This window comes from Ceratotherium simum, chromosome 24 (genome assembly GCF_057802395.1).
Source record: "Ceratotherium simum simum isolate JZ-2026a chromosome 24, ASM5780239v1, whole genome shotgun sequence".
NCBI classification, from domain to species: Eukaryota; Metazoa; Chordata; class Mammalia; order Perissodactyla; family Rhinocerotidae; genus Ceratotherium; species Ceratotherium simum.
In genome coordinates, this window is record NC_141923.1 from 2,786,344 (window position 1) to 2,799,633 (window position 13,290).

General features: G+C 45.3%; 1 protein-coding gene across 2 annotated transcripts in view; it reads right to left on the bottom strand.

The window, feature by feature from the left end:
- ASPG (asparaginase) overlaps positions 1-11,339 on the bottom strand; it is a 51,293-nt gene extending 39,954 nt beyond the window's left edge. Inside the window, exon 1 of one of the 2 annotated variants that reach the window (XM_087447839.1) lies at positions 11,210-11,339. In XM_087447839.1, the coding sequence (XP_087303965.1) occupies positions 11,210-11,267 (58 nt within the window). In that variant the 5' untranslated portion in view covers positions 11,268-11,339. The remainder of the gene's footprint in view (positions 1-11,209) is intronic. The other variant, XM_087447842.1, reaches the window with a different exon arrangement.
- Positions 11,340-13,290: the final 1,951 nt, after the last annotated feature.

The following is a 13,290-nucleotide window of genomic DNA, read 5'->3' on the forward strand; positions in this document are numbered from 1 at the left end:
CTGTGAGTACAACCATACACTGAGTCCTGCGAGTCCTTCTAGCGAATTACCAAACCTGGAGGTGGTCTTGGGGAGCCCAACACACAGGTAGACATCACATCAGCAAAAAGAGCTTATCTCTTCTTGTCTAATGTTATGGCATATTTCTAGCCTTACTGTATTTGCTGGCACCTTCAAGTTATTGTTAAATAATAGTGATAGTGGACCTCCCTGCCCAGTTCCTAATCCTAACTGACATGGCTTTAATGTTTTGCCATTTAAGAGAACATTTACTGTTGATATTTGGTTTTCATTACTTTTAAGTAACACCAGTCTCCCAACACCACAGTTCAAATATCAGTTATCACGGTATATGAACAGTAACTGCATAAAGCACAAACTGTGAGCTCTTCAGTCCACAGATCACTATGTAAATAACAGATGTGCATCATGATCAGGGACCAATCGCGTCATTGCTTTTTTATTTTTTGGTGAGGAGATCAGCCCTGTGCTAACATCTGCCAATCCTATTTTTTTTTTTTTTTTTTTTTGCTGAGGAAGACTGGCCCTGGGCTAACATCCGTGCCCATCTTCCTAACTTTATATGGGACACCACCACAGCATGGCTTGCCAAGCAGTGCGTCGGTGTGTGCCTGGGATCCAAACCGGCGCACCCCAGGCCGCTGCAGCGGAGCGTGCACACTTAACCGCTTGTGCCACTGGACCGGCCCCAACTTCATTGCTTTCTAAGTCCATCTGTCACTGGTCACTGAGCATCTGTTATTCAGTTTACACACAGACAGCAAAGTCTGTAGGTGTGTTGCCTCCTTGTCTCCCAGGGATAAATTCACGTGACATTTTAAAAAATGGATACTTGAAAGAGGGAATTGGACAAAAAAGGCAAAAATGCAGCAAAGATACAAAAAGTGATAAAGTTGGAACTGAAATTCGAATCAAACAGTACTGGAGTCATAGACGAAAGAGCCGCTGGAGGGAGCCTGCACCCAGCCCCACTCCAGAGACTCGACCTGTGCAGCCAGAGGACCCTGGCGAGGGGGACTGGTCGACACAAAGGAGGAAAGTGGTTGTGATGAGAAGGTGAAGCTGTCCCGAGGAAGGGATGCCAGCAAACGCTGCCTGGTAAAGGACTCTCATAGAGATTTCGCATCATCAAAACATAAAATTTATATAAGTATATAAAATGTTGAAAAGGGATCCAAATTTAGAGAGGACTGTGACAGTTCACCAAGGCAGAGGTAAGATGCTCACTCCACAGCATAAGTTATATAATGAGAAGAGACAAGCACTGTTCAAATTACTATTGACAAGTTTTTTAGAGATAAAACTTTAATTCTCAATGTTTCTAATGTTTTAAATTACAATGTACTAAATAAGTTTTACTATTCTCATTATTCTATATATTTATAAGCGACAGTGAGTGTTTTTTACTGTTTGACAAAATATTTTCAAGGCTAAGGAACTATCAACTCTCCTCATTAAGATCGCTTTGCACCGAGTCAGCTCCCACAATCATTTCCACGGTCCTGACCAACCTGGGGAAAGCAAGAACTGCCTGTAGCTTTATCCTATTCCTAATTCACTTCATTTTTTCCTTTTAATGTAGGAACAGATGCTAAATTTCATAATCCAACTTTCAGCTTCCATTGACTAGAATCATATAACTTTCCTGCTGTATTTGTTGGACTTGGTTGATAGTTCTTGATATGAACCTGCTCTTATACTCCTGGAATAGGCCCTGCTCTATCAGTTATTTTTCTGAAAACCACTCAATTCTCTTTGCTAATAAGTTAGTTTTTCCACCTATCTTCATTGTGAGCTTTGTGTGCAGTTTCCCCGCTACTGATACTATCGTCACATTACTGCTAGGAGCCAGCTTCTTAAAGTGGACTGAAGGCACTCATTCTCGTGGCTTGGGGTAGTTACGCAGCAGTTCAATGACCTCTTCTCTAAAAGCTGGGAACCCAGCTGAGGCTAGACCCTTTTCTAGCAGCGGAATTTTATCCCATTCAGCCTTTTGCTTTTTCTCGTTTTTTCTCTTAATCAGACTTGTGATTATCTATTTTTACGGAACCAACTTTTGGCTTTATTTATCCTGATTAATTTCTGTTTCTTGATTTTATGTCTTTAATACATTTCTCTTCCTAGTAATTGTTTCTCTTTGTCTAATTTCTTAGCCTTAGTTCCTTTTTTAGTCTGAGCATCCCACAAGTGTAGTATCTTTTCATTGCCTTCTTGGTAGTTTGTATTTATTCTTTTAATTCACTCTTTGATGCAAGAGTTATCTAGGAGGATTTACTTTGTTTTCTAATTTCCAAGTAGTTAAATCTTGGAAAGGAGGGGCCTCCTTTTTATTACTGATGTTCAATTTTAATGGATTATGTGACCATAAAATGTGGCCTTTAAGATCCCCTCATTTAAAAAATGTGTTTTTTTTGTGGTCAAGTACATGATCTATTTTTGTAAATATCTCACAAACATAAGAAAAAAGGATACTTTCAACTCGAGGAATGTTGGATTCTATACACATAGGATATCAGCTTTATTGACTATATTATTTAGTTCTTGTGTCCTAATCAGTCAGTCAGAACTCTCAGAAGTGAACAGAGCTGTACCAAGACCGCCCATCATCATCATATTTACCCCTGCGTTTCCGAAAGCCTTTTGCTTACATCATGTATTATGTCATCACTGTGCTGCCTGGTGCACATGTGTTCATAACATGTTGTAACTGCCGCTGACATTAAATAACATTCCTCTCTATCCAGAGCTCTTGACGTTAAACTTCGCCTTGTCTGTGTTAAAAGTGCAGCTCTGTAGGGGGCTGGCCTGGTGGCGTAGCGGTTAAGTTTGCACATTCCACTTTGGCGGCCTGGGGTTTGCAGGTTCGGATCCCAGGCACAGACCTACACTGCTCATCAAGCCATACTGTGGTGGTGTCCCACATACAAAATAGAGGAAGACTGGCACAGATGTTAGCTCAGCAACAATTTTCCTCAAGCAAAAAGAGGAAGATTGGCAATAGATGTTAAGCTCAGGGCCAATCCTCCTCACCAAAAAAAAAAAAAAAAAAAAAGTGCAGCTCTGCTTTCTTTTTGTTCGCATTTATCTGGTATCTTCGCCCAGCCTTTGTTTCTGACTGTTCTCACTGTGAGTGTATTCTCGTGGATGGCACAGAGCGACGTCAGTGACTCTAATATGCTGGGTTTCATTCCCTTCACCCTACGTGTATTACTCATCATGGGTGGACTGTGTCTTGTTACTCCTCCTCCCTGTGTCTGGTGTGCTCGAGCTGCGGCTGTGCGCCTCCCCCTTGTTTGTCCGGAGGTTCTGATTCAGGGCTCCCTCGCCTTTGCCACTCTCATGGTCACGGCTATTATGTGAAGACTTATCGCCAAGGATTTCCCACACTGAGATGTTTTCTTCCCCCTGAACCCCAACATGGTAAGACACAGCTTTAGGACTCCCACCCCCACACCCCATGAGACTTGTGGGACACTTACTGTTATGAGCTGATCTGTATTTTTAAAAGAAAGAATGCTGTATATAGAGTGGACAGGAGGGGAGGAAGAACAAAAGCCGTGGAGAAGCCAGTTAGGAAGTTCCTGGGTCAGAGACGCTGGTGGCCAGGATGGTGGCCACATAGATGGTGACACATGACGGAATTTCAGATCTGTTTTGAAATTAAAATCTGCAGGGCTTTATACAGAATAAGCGGGGGGAAAAAAAAAACAGTCCAGCCACCATCTGTAAACTGCAGCATCCAGACCCCTCCCATCACCAGACTCCTCTCCTGACCTCCTGGCACCTCACAGCTTCTCACACATCTTCACTCAACAACCCATGGGTACTCCAAGCTCAAATCCATCACCTTCCCTACTCCACCAAATCTGCTCTTTTTCTTCTTATTTTCCTGGTGAAGGACATCACCACTGACCCAGTTATCTAACTGAAGCCCTAAAGGTCATCCCAGAAAACTGTTCATTGCTCACTTCTAGTCAGTCACCAAGTCCTATGAAATCTACCTCCTTTAGGGTTTTGAAAACCATTCTTCTCTGTCTCGCCAGCCCCAGTGCCTGAATCCAGGCCAGGCCACTGCTTGCCTCACTCCTAGAAGGCCCTCCTCTTCTCCAAGAATCTGTTCTCCTACCTTTGGTCTCATCACCTGCTCACGTCCATCCCCATCTATCTATCCGTCACCCTAAAGCCAGAACAATCTAAAGTTCAAATATGAGTATGTCACTGCCCTGCTTAAAATCCTTCACTGGCCAGGCACTGCCTTCATTATAAAATGCCATGCTCATTTGTGACCTGGCCATAGAAACCCAACTTGAACCAGCTTACAGAGAAAGCAGAATTTACTATCAGGCTCCCGGATGGTGTCACAGAATCCAAGGGCAGGACTGTGGCTGGAACCAAGGATTCAAATGTCCACCAAGCGCCCCTGCTCCTCCTGTCCCTGCTGCTCTGGGCACAGTGGCTTTGGCTGTCACTCTAGCAGCAGGCCGGCCTTCTCCCCACGGCTCCAGAGCTTCAGGCCTTCCGGTTGTGGCCCCTTCAGAGAGAGTGGCCTGACACCCTAACTTCCAATTTAAAAACCTGAAGGGTGCATTGGTCCAGTGAGGGCAGGCGCCTACTTCTGGACCAATATGGGATCCACTCTATCGATGGCACGGGAGGAGAAGCAGAATGGGGGTGTTCGGTATCAGGAATTCGCAGAACTGGGTCGGGGGAGGTTTTGTACGGCAGACAAAAAACATTAAACGCTCTCTGTTTCTCCAGTTTCTTCTCGTGCTAATTTACCCCCTTCGATCCTGCACCCCAGCCTCCCTGACTATTTGGTCCTGCAAACGTGCAGGCTTTCTGATTGTCGTCACACAGTTCTTCAGAAGGGCTACAACGCCCTCTCCATGCCCCAACCACTTTTATCACCTGACTCGCCATCTTCCTTCATAGCTCAGCAGAAACGCCAAGTCTCTGAGGAAACATCCCCACATCCTACCTCTGCCAGGTCGAGGCCGGGCCCCACTAGGAGCTCCCCAGCTCTGTCTACCTCCGTGACAGCACAGGCCTCATTTCTTTTCAGTGGTCTGTCACCCTCCCCACTAAACTGTGAGCTCTTCTAGGCAGAAAGCCTCTTTATTTCTACCTCAGCACCCTGGACCTGGCACCCAGTAGGTACTCAACTGTTTAGAAACTTGTCTTTTTCTAAAATTATTTACACTGATAATAATTTATTTCTGCACTTCTCGTCACTGTCACCTGCTGTGATTCAGTACTCTATTTTACATTTAAGTCGCTTTTACATCTGAATACAGCACCTTGACATCTCCATAGCAACAAGCCCTGTGACAGAGGAGGAGGTGGCTTTGCCAGCTGCTTAGAAGCACATGCGTGAGGCACAGGGTTCAGAGCCATCGGGTCATCCTGGTTAGAGACTGGGACAGGGAAGATCACCTTCTTGGCGCGTCTGTGCCCCTGGCTTTCACCACACTGAGCTCCCTCCGTCCCATCCCATCCTTCTGCTCCTACAAACACAAGCGGTCCCTGGAAGCCTTGCCTCTCCTCTCCTGACAGACGTGGGTGGGCCCTCCCAAGCAGACAAGTAATTGCCTCCCCAAGCTATTGTGGGATCTATTCAAATGTATCTGAATATTAACTAGGTGTCAGATACTTCAGAGTCAGAATTTAATAAATACAGAGTCTACCCTCAAGAGACCTATAACACAACGTGAAAACTCTCTTAGGAGGCTCAGCACTTACTGAGGGGCTGGGTCATTGAACTACAAATCCCTAAAAGGCAATCCAAAAACGCCTGTGGAAGAAGTTAACTGTTTAATTCCGGCAGCATAAGTATCTCTTTTCCTATGTCCCCAGATTTGCTTAACTGTGTCCAGAGACTTATGGACAGCTTTGCAGTAGAAGGGACACCTTTAGTGGGCTGTAGAGAGGACAAGGAGGATTTCACTAAGGGAGCAGGCAAAGGGAGACGTTAGTTCGAGTGAAAGGAGGTGTGTGTGCAAGGAAACGTGAAATGTTCAGGGCCAGGACCAGGCTGCAAGGTGGGGCAGTGACAAGACAGCCAAAGGCGCGTCCAGACTGGACTGGAGGGCCTCCCTCTCCCCCAGACGCTGAGGCAGCAGAGCGCTGAGATGAAGGCACCTGAGGAACAGAAACACAGCCACAGGGCGGAGAGTGAAAGAAGAGGCAGCAATTAGAAACCGGGCAGGAAGCTTCAGCTACAAGGCCTTCTGACTCCAAAGTTCCTACCCGGCCATTCTGACACTATTTTGACAAAAAGTGTTTCTGAATTTAAAACACATTAATTGCCACTTTATTCATAATTAAGACAAACCTGAAAATAACCCAAATAACCACCAACAGGTAAGTAGCTCAATACACAATGTATAACAAGGAATGAGTACTAAACACAGCAGCATGGAGAGATCCCAGAAACATGCTGAGGAAGGAATCCAGACACACAGGGTACACCCTGCCTGAGCCCACATGCAATTCCAGAAAGGGGAAATCTGCTCTACAGCAGAGGTTCCCAACCAGCGTGACACGTCCGGAGACATCTGTGGTCATCACAACTGGAGTGGGACGTTACTCACGGCTCCATCTTTGAAGCAGTTTTGCCCACAACTAACTGTCTGTAAAGCAATTTTGCCATAAAGGAGAAAATAACTTGTTGACAGTTTTGATTTTAAGATGGTTTCATTTGGTTACAAATGGTTTTCATATTGAAACGTGAAAAATGAATAACAACATTAAAAAGACATGACTGCAAAAAATGAAAATACAAAATATTTGAATACAAATATTTTAATATTTAAATGTGCATGGACTCATGGCAACAGTGTGCAAAGAACTAATTTTGCTGATTGCTACCTGAGCACTTTGTCCTCCCAGTCTTTTGTTCAGAGTATCAGGTGTTTCTCTTCTGTTTTGCTTGTTGACTCATATCCTCGTTCAGCATCACACTTTTTTTCTATTTTTCGCTAAAATGTTTTCCCTCCTTAAGAAAGGTATCAGTTTCCTCCAAATACTAGGATGCATATTTGTAAGCAAATGAACCAAAGGAAAACCATTTGCAACCAAATGAAACCAAAACTGCCAATCAATCAGTTATTTTATCTTTTACAGCAAAATTGCCTCTATGGCCAATGAGTTGTGCAGTAAAAATGCTTGAGGCAAAGATTCTGACAGTGAAAACACTGGGCCCGGTCACTTACACCTGGTAGGTAGAGGCCAGGAATGTGCTGAGCGTCCTACAAAGCACAGGGTCGCTACCACGGCCAAGAAGCATCTGGCCCAAAATGACAACAGTGAGAAACCCAGTTGTCTAGCGACAGAAAGCAGCTGGGTGGTGACCCTGGGCAGCAGTGGTGGTGGGAACTAACAGAGAGGAGCACAGGGGACTTCTGAGGGTGACGGAAATGTTTGTTATCTTAACTGTGGTAGTGGTTTCATGAACGTGTACATCTGACAACACAAACTGCACACTTAAAATGGGTGCATTTTATATTATGTAAATTTTACCTCAATAAAGTTTATTAACGAAATCATAAAAGAACTAGAAGGAAACATGGGAGATATTCCTAATAATCTCAAACTAGGGGGGATCTTTTTAGAAGGCATAGAAGATTCATAAATTTGACTACATAAAAATAAAAAGATAGATTTTAGGGGCCTGCCCGGTGGCGTAGCGGTTAAGTGCGCACGCTCCACTGTGGCGGCCTGGGGTTCGCAGGTTCAGATCCCAGGCGCGCACCGACGCACCACTTGTCAAGCCATGATGTGTGGCATCCCATATAAAGTAGAGGAAGATGGGCACGGATGTTAGCCCAGGGCCGATCTTCCTCAACAAAAAGAGGAGGATTGACAAGGGATGTTTGCTCAGGGCTAATCCTCCTCACATACACACAAAAGAAGATAAATTTTACATGGTAAAAAGAAAGCATCATAAAGTCAAAAGATAAATGGGAAAATATTTGTAACTCAGTTCAGGAAAGACTGACTCCTTACTGTAAAATGAGTTCTTAAAAACAAATAAGAAATAAGATATAACACAAAGAAAGCTTGGCAAAAGATATGAACAGTTCACATAAAAGGAAAAACCCATGGCCCCTAGTGTATAAAGATGGTCACCTCACTCATAAGGAGACACTCAAGTTGTCTGCCCTGACAGAAATGGTATCTCACAGCTATCACATACTTTCCTACCACAGCGACGGCAGGCACGTGGAGAAGAGCACTGTGTGCTGCTAGTGGGAGTGGACAGAAACCAGTACAACCCCGACGGAGAGCATGTGGCAGCGTCTGTTAATTGAGCTATTTACTAAACACCCTTTTACCCAAAAATGCTAACTCTAGGAATTTATTCTATAATACATTATACAGACGTACAAGAATATTCACTGCAACACTGTATATAACAGGAAGAACAGAAACTATCCAAACATCCATTGTGAGGGCGTAGTTAGGTTAACTGTGAAGCATCAATAAAATTATACACATGAAGCACTTGAAAAGAATGAGACAACTCTGTGCAGTGATTTAGAAATATGATCCACAGCAAATATTAAGTGAAAAAATTAATGGACATATCAGTGTACATGGTATGCAACTATTTGTGAAAATAAACTAAATCCGTGTCCATATATATAAGAGACTATCTCTGGAGGGATACAAAAGATACTGGTTGGATAAGCTTTCTGTGTCTGCCATAACAAAGTAACACAAACTGAGGGGTCTAAAACAGAAAGTTATTCTCTCACAGTTCTGAGGCCAGAAGTCCAAAATCAAGGTATCAGCAGAACCTTGCTGCCTCCCAAGGCTCTAGGGGAGAATCCTTCCTGCCTCTTCCAGCCTCTAGCGGCCCCTGGCCTCCCTGGCCTGTGGCCACATCGCTCCATCTCTGTCTCCATCTTCACATGACCTTTGCCCTCTGTCTTCTGTGTGTCTCTTATGAGGACACTTGTCATTTTGTTCTAGGGCCTACCCTAAATCTAGGATGACCTCCTCATCTCGAGATCCTTAACTTAATCACACCCACAAAGACCCTTTTGTCAAATAAGGTCCCATTTATAGTGGGTCCTGGGGGTTAGGACATGAACATAGCTTCTGTGGGACCACCATTCAGCCCACTACCCTGGTCCCCCGAGAAGTCTCTTCATCTTTATCAAATCTGACTCCCCCCCTCGAGTCTGTTCTCCCTCTGGCACACACCCCAGTCTGCCACCTAATCTGAGTGCCAGTGTCTCTCCCTGGGTCTTAGCTGCAGTGGTGTCATTCTGTGCCCCATGTAGCAGCCAGAATGGTCTTTCTCAAAAAGTTAGTCAAGGCATGATACTCTTGCTCAGATCCCTCCACCTCACTCAGAGCAAGACAAAATCTGCACCATGGCCCAGCCCTGGCTTCTAACATCACCACCTAACCGTTCTCGCCCCAGCGACAGGAGCCTCCTGGCTGGCTCCCCACCTATACCAGGTGCACTCTCTCCTCCGGGCCTTTGCATGTTCTCCTCTGACCAGGACACCTTTTCCCCAGATATGGGCATATATCCCAAATCAGGTCCCTACTCGCTGTCCCCTCATCAGAAAGGCCTTCCCTGACCGCTCGCTCTCTGGAGGACAGCATCATTCCCCTGCACTTGCCCTCTATTGCAGAGTCAGCAAACTACATCCCACGGGCTGACACTGCTTTTGCAAATCAAGTTTTGCAGGAACACAGACTCACTCACTCGTTTCTGTATCGTCTACGGCAACTCTTGAGCTGCAACTGCAGAGGTGAATAGCAGCAAACAGACACGATAAGGCCCACAAAGCCTCTAACTGCTACTGCCGGACCCTTTACAGAAGAGTGTGCACACTGCTGCTCTATCCGTTTACTTGCTTTCAGCGACTTCACAGCTCTGACGGCTGCCTGACAGGTTGGTCTATCACTGTCTCTCCCACTCTACTATCAGCTCCAGGACCACAGAGAAGCCTGGCACATTTTGCTCCCAGCTGGGCTTCAGTGTCCATAATAGTGCCTGGAGCATAGTCCATGCCCAGTGAACACTCGTTGAATGAATGTACAAATGAAGAGACGATGACTGCCTCTGACGAGAACTCAGTGGCGGAGCGTGGGGCTCAGACAGACATTTACTACACTCTAAAACTCTGTCATTTCATATCACGTACATGTACACTGACTAAGAACAAAAATAACTTTTAAAAATACATGAATAGAGAATTACGCATATGAAAAACAAGGCAATTACCCTCTAAATTAAAGTTATACAAGGAAGGAGATGCAATCAAGTACACTATTTGGTTTTTCAGAAAATATTTACAAAGTCAACGTTATAAAGACTAATGCATGATTTAACCAGCAACACTGATGTGACTGCACTGGGGGATGGGAAATGAAGGTGGAGAAGGATGTAAAGAGCTCGATCCTCATCTATTATAGCAGCAATTAAATAATTACTAAAGTGGAAATCATGAAAAAGTGTAATTTACTTAATAAAATGCTTAGTAAGAATGGAAGCAATTCCAGAAAAAAATGGGTAAGAGTTAGAAAGTTTTTCTTTGAGGGTCAGAACCAGAGAAATCAAGATGCTGGATTTCCTCCTCCTCCTTTTTATTTTTAACAAGACTTTTGGTACTATTTAATTTTTTAACCATTCCTGTAACTTTGATTAAAAAACAAAGAGAGGAGGGAGTCAAGATGGCGGCGTAGGCAGACTCTGAACTCACCTCCTCCCGTGGACACAGCTAATTTACAACTACTCGTGGAAAAATTACCCCTGAGACAGAACTGAAAACTGGATAAGAAGAACTCCTGCAACAATGGACAATCCTAACTGGGGTAGAAGAGGCAGAGACTCCCTTCCGGAGAGGAAAAACGCCGCCTTCACAAGCCGCCAGCTTCACGGCCGCCGGGAGCAGCACACAGGCACGCAGCCTCCCTGGAGGCGCGGGGTCCTGAGCTGGGGAGCGCCCCCGCTGTGGGCATTTTGTGGACCCAGCACAATCGAGACCAGCGGCATAATATCTGACTTTGCCTGCTACTAAAGCATTGGGGAGCACCCCCAGAAAACCCGGTTCACAAAGAAACTAAAACTGGCTCTTAAAGGGCCCGTGCACAAACTCACCCGTTCCAGAAAGCATCCTAAAATCACCAGAAAGAAAGGTGCACAGTGCTTTGGTGACAAGAGACTCACCTAATAGGCCCTGAGTGCATCTCGGTGAGGGGTGAGACCTCTCCAGGGACTGGGACATTAGCGGCGGCCATTGTTGTGGCCTGGTGTGGGCGTGCTGACACAGACGCCATTGGAGTTCTCCCTGAGGCCTGCTAGTCCAGGGTCTGCACCACCGGCTCCAGCACCGATTTAATCCAGCTCAGCCAGGGCAGGCAGCCCACCCTGGAGACTGGCCCCACCCAACAACAAGCCCTCAGGCAACGTGTGGGCCTGCATAGATTGGTGACTGGATTCTCTGCAGCCTGGCAACTGAGCCGACTTGAGCGGGGCAGGGTGTGCACAAGGAGCGGGTGGAGAGTGTGGGGCTCCCGCCGTGGAGAGACTGGGTCTGCTTGGGGAGGTCGGGGTGCTCACACGGGGCAGGACTGTGTTGACTGTGTGTGTGGACCTGTGGGCAACAGGGCTTGTCAGCTGCAGAAGACTTGTGCTTCTCAAAGACCCACATAGGAGGTTTGCCCCACCTTCCAAAGCCTGAAACAATTGGGTGCTCCTGTGCCTGAGGCCAGCCCCACCCAGCTGCAATCCTCAGAGAGCTGACAAGAGACCTAATAGGCTAGAGGCTTATAGCAATTGTAAGGCCCTGAGCCTAACAACCTGCCACGCTGGGGGCCTACTCAGTTAAAAGAAATACTGCAACACAAATGTGGTATTAGAACTTACAGCCAACTGTGCTGGGGCTCCCCACACCTGATAAAGAGACTGAAGGGCCCACAACAACCACAAGCAGCTGAGCATTACAACAGCTGGCCAGGAGCATAACTCAGCCTCCCTGGGCGCCTATAGGGAGAGCTAACAGGCCACAATAGAAGGACACACGTAGCCCACATAGGGGCCACCCCTGGAACATTGAGAACTGAGGGAAGCACGCTGGAAGCCTCCTAAGGCATCACTTACATAAGGTCACCTATCCAAGAGCAGGAGACGTAGCTGACCTACCTAAGACACAGACACAAGCACAGGGAAAGAGGCAAAATGAGGAGGCAAAGGAATACATTCCAAGTAAGGGAACAGGACAAAACCCCAGAAAAGGAACTAAGTGAAACAGAAATGAGCAACCTACCTGACAGAGAGTTCAAACTAAGAGTGTTAAGGATGCTCACTGATCTGGGGAGAAGAATAGATGAACTCAGTGAGAATGTCAACAAAGAAATGGAAGATATAAAAAAGAACCAATCAGAAATGAAGAATACAATACTGGAAATGAACAATTCATTAGAGGGACTCAAAAGCAGAGTAGAGGATACAGAAGAACGGATCTGTGAGCTGGAAGAAAGATTAGAAGAAATTACCCAAGGTGAACAGGTAAAAGAGAAAAGAATTAAAAAGAGTGAGGACAGTCTAAGGGACCTCTGGGACAACATCAAGCGCACTAACATCCGTGTTATAGGTGTCCCGGAAGGAGAAGAGCGAGACAAGGGGGCAGAGAATCTATTTCAAGAAATAATAGATGAAAACTTTCCTAACCTAAGGAAGGAAACAGACATCCAGGTACAGGAAGCACAGAGAGCCCCAAACAAGATAAACCCAAAGAGGCCCACACCAAGACACATCATAATCAAAATGTCCAGAATTAAAGATAAAGAGAGAATCCTAAAAGCCGCAACAGAATGTCAAGTTAAATACAAAGGAAACCCCATAAGGCTATCAGCTGACTTCTCAGCAGAAACCTTACAGGCTAGAAGAGAATGGCACGATATATTTAAAGTGCTAAAAGGAAAAAACTTACAGCCAAGAATACTCTACCCAGCAAGGTTATCATTCAAAATGGAAGGAGAGATCAAAATTTTCCCAGATAAGCAAAAATTAAAGGAGTTTGTCACCAAGAAACCAGTGCTACAAGAAATGTTAAAGGGACTGATTTAAGGGGAAAAGAGAATACCACAAATAGGAAAAATTATCTATTTCCATGATTAGAATGTAATGGATACAAATGCACAAAAAAGAGGTTAGATATGATATCAAAAACATAAAAGGAGGGAGGAGGGGAGTTAAAGAGTACAGCTTTCAGACAGAGGTCAAACTAAAGTGACCATCAATTCTGT